The sequence below is a fragment of the Colobus angolensis genome, unplaced genomic scaffold, assembly GCF_000951035.1.
Source record: "Colobus angolensis palliatus isolate OR3802 unplaced genomic scaffold, Cang.pa_1.0 Scaffold5, whole genome shotgun sequence".
Lineage (NCBI taxonomy): Eukaryota > Metazoa > Chordata > Mammalia > Primates > Cercopithecidae > Colobus > Colobus angolensis.
The window spans coordinates 26,231,201-26,234,141 of record NW_012118487.1 but is presented as its reverse complement, the minus strand read 5'-3'; the positions used below and the strand labels follow the sequence as shown (position 1 = coordinate 26,234,141).

Below are 2,941 nucleotides of genomic sequence, written 5' to 3'. Positions count from 1 at the left end.
AGGATGGTCTCGATCTCCTGACCTCGTGATCCGCCCGTCTCGGCCTCCCAAAGTGCTGGGATTACAGGCTTGAGCCACCGCGCCCGGCCTCATCTATACTTATTTCTAATGTGACCTAATTAAGCTCAGATTTATGACTTTAAGTGCAATTTATACATATTGATATTACCTGAACATACAACTTCGGGCTTTCATGTTCTTCAGTTGAATACTTGACATTTCCATTGATAATTACATTTAAGTTAACATGCTAAAATTTAATTTCACCCAATCCCAAAATGTGTTCCTTCTTCAAAGCAGTAAATGGCACACCCATATACCTGTTTCCTTCAGATTCCTTAAGATCATTTTTTAACTCTCGCACTCACATGCTATTCCTCAGTGATACTCACAGAAGTAGTTTTAAAATATATTTCAAACGTGACCACTTCTTTATAACTCCACCATTAAGACTATATTTTAAGCTACCACTATCTCTTATTTGGACACTAAAATAGTCTTTAAACTATTCATTTGTTTTTTAAAAAAAATCAGAATGTGCTACTCCATATACTAAACACTTCGATAGCTTCCCCTTATACTTAGAACGGAAATCCAAATATTTACCTAGGTCCACAGGGCTCCATGTGATCTGCCCCAAGGCTACCTCTACAAGCTCATTATCTGCCACTCTGCTCTAAATTCATGCTCATCACACTAGCCATCTTGCTTTTCCTACAGAAAGCCAAGTAAGTTTCTGCCTCCTTTTTATAAGTCATAGAGTATATTAACATATATATTACAATAAATTATGGAAATGAAATGTTTACTAATAAATCACATATGCAATCCTGTATTAATGCTAGTAAATAACTACAATTTAAATTAAATCAGAAATAAAGAAAAGCTCTGATTGCAGGAGTGATATCAGCCCACCTGGTCCACATCCATAGACAGCCATTAAATTAATCATCAAGGGTATAACATTTGCTATACATGAATAATAGTAGTCTATATCATTAATGCAATCAATTAAATAGATGATCTATTTAAAATTTTTGTTTCTAAAAATTTATGCTTGCCTAGTTGTTAATATTCTAAACTAAAAAATAATGTAAAGTTCTTGTGTTATAATTTTCCAATTAAAATGAGTTACTTTAACATTTTATGATAACAAAAATACTACTAATTTATAGTGCTTATTCATTTGGAAACTTTGTGGGGGTTTTTTGTTTTTTTTTTTTTTTACTTAAAAAACTTTTACATTATCAATTGAGTCTCAAAACTTGAAATATTATTAGTACCTTGCAAAATTAAAAAAATTGAAGGCTTCCCTTCCTAGTAAACTGTGCTGTTCTTTGAATAGTCAGGGTAACAAAAATCATTTCTTACCGTTCACTTGGAAGATGTGAGTCTGATAGACTTGTTCATAGCCATCTGCATAGCAGGTGTAATTGCCCATGTGAGTTGTGGTCACCTTGGTAATGTACAAGGACCCATCATCTCCAAAATCCTATTAAAAAAATGAAATAAAACAAGGTGTTTGCATTTTGAATTAATTGTAACAATTTTGTTTTTTTAAAGGTGTATTCAGGTGCAAAACAAATAAACTCAAATATTGTTTTAAAATTATCAAAATGAGTATTATTGGATGTATAAGTGTAAAGGATCTGTAATTATAATTTTCTAACAATATGTTTTGTTTAAAAAGCATCATCTCAACTCATAAATATAGCTTTTAAATATTTATTTGAAATGTGTGTTTAATATATAAAGTAAGTTAGTTTCCACATACGTGTTCTAATTTAGTTCCCATTTTCAAGATTAATACAGGCCAGCCAGGCACGGTGGCCTCACCCCTGTAATCCCAGCACTTTGAAAGGCCAAGGCAGGTGGATCACTTGATGTCAGGAGTTCAAGACCAGCCTGGCCCACACGATGAAGTCATGTCTCTACTAAAAATACGTAAATTAGCTGTGTGTGGTGGCACACACCTGTAGTCCCAGTTACTCAGGAGGCTGAGACAGGAAAATTGCTTGAACCTGGGAGGCAGAGGTTGCAGTGACCCGAGAACGTGCCATGGCAATCCAGCCTGGGCGACAGAGTGAGACTCTGTCTCTAAATAAATAAATAATTACAATTAAAAAAAAATTTTAAAAAGATTAGCACTGCTATAAGGTGTTTTCTTCTTATGAATGGCTAAAACAAATACCCGTTAACTGCATTCTTCACCCTGGTAGTTATCCATTACTTCTATATTACTTAATTATATATTTACCAATAAAAATAATTATTAAAGCAGTGTGATCTCGGTGATAACATTTATAGACATAACATAGAACAGCATTTATTTTCCAAGCCCAGATACCATCAACACATTTGAATAAAATAACCATACCATTTCAAAATAATAGAGATAAATGCATAACCATTTTGAAAAAAAAAAAAGGAAATAAACTTGCACTGTTAAAATCAAATCCATGAAGCACCTCCAGAACAGCAAAGATCAGAAAATTTTCTCTTCCATTACGATAATGATTATTCTGGCAAAAATTGCCAAAATCATTTTTTTTTCAGAATTCTGGAAACAGAGAAAGGCTCACAACAGCCCACAGAGTATTTATTCAAAAAGTGGCTGGCTCCTAATAAGAATGGCAAAATTTATGTGGCATTTTAACTTTACTTCCTCAATACCTCTCCACAGCTGCATGGTGGCCTTGAACTAGGCTCCTTGAAATTATGCCAGCTATGAAAATCATCATCCTAGAAGACATTGGAAGGGAAAGAGCAGGTCTGAAGCTCCTCCAAGACCTCATCCTGAGAGAATTGTACCTGTTGGATAGATTAGCAGCTCCTCAAAAATATACATTTTCATGACTTCTTTTTATTTGAGCTTTGAGCAACACTTAAAGCTCACTCTGTGTAAACAGTCCCATCCCTATCCCTAATGTGTGTGTGTGTG

General features: G+C 34.1%; 1 protein-coding gene across 3 annotated transcripts in view; it reads right to left on the bottom strand.

Annotated features, from left to right (window-relative positions):
• FSTL5 (follistatin-like 5) overlaps window positions 1–2,941 on the bottom strand; it is an 817,862-nt gene that overhangs the window by 219,633 nt on the left and 595,288 nt on the right. For all 3 annotated transcript variants that reach the window (XM_011959691.1, XM_011959692.1, XM_011959693.1), the window contains exon 8: window positions 1,372–1,492. In XM_011959691.1, coding sequence (XP_011815081.1) covers window positions 1,372–1,492 — 121 coding nt within the window. The remainder of the gene's footprint in view (window positions 1–1,371; window positions 1,493–2,941) is intronic.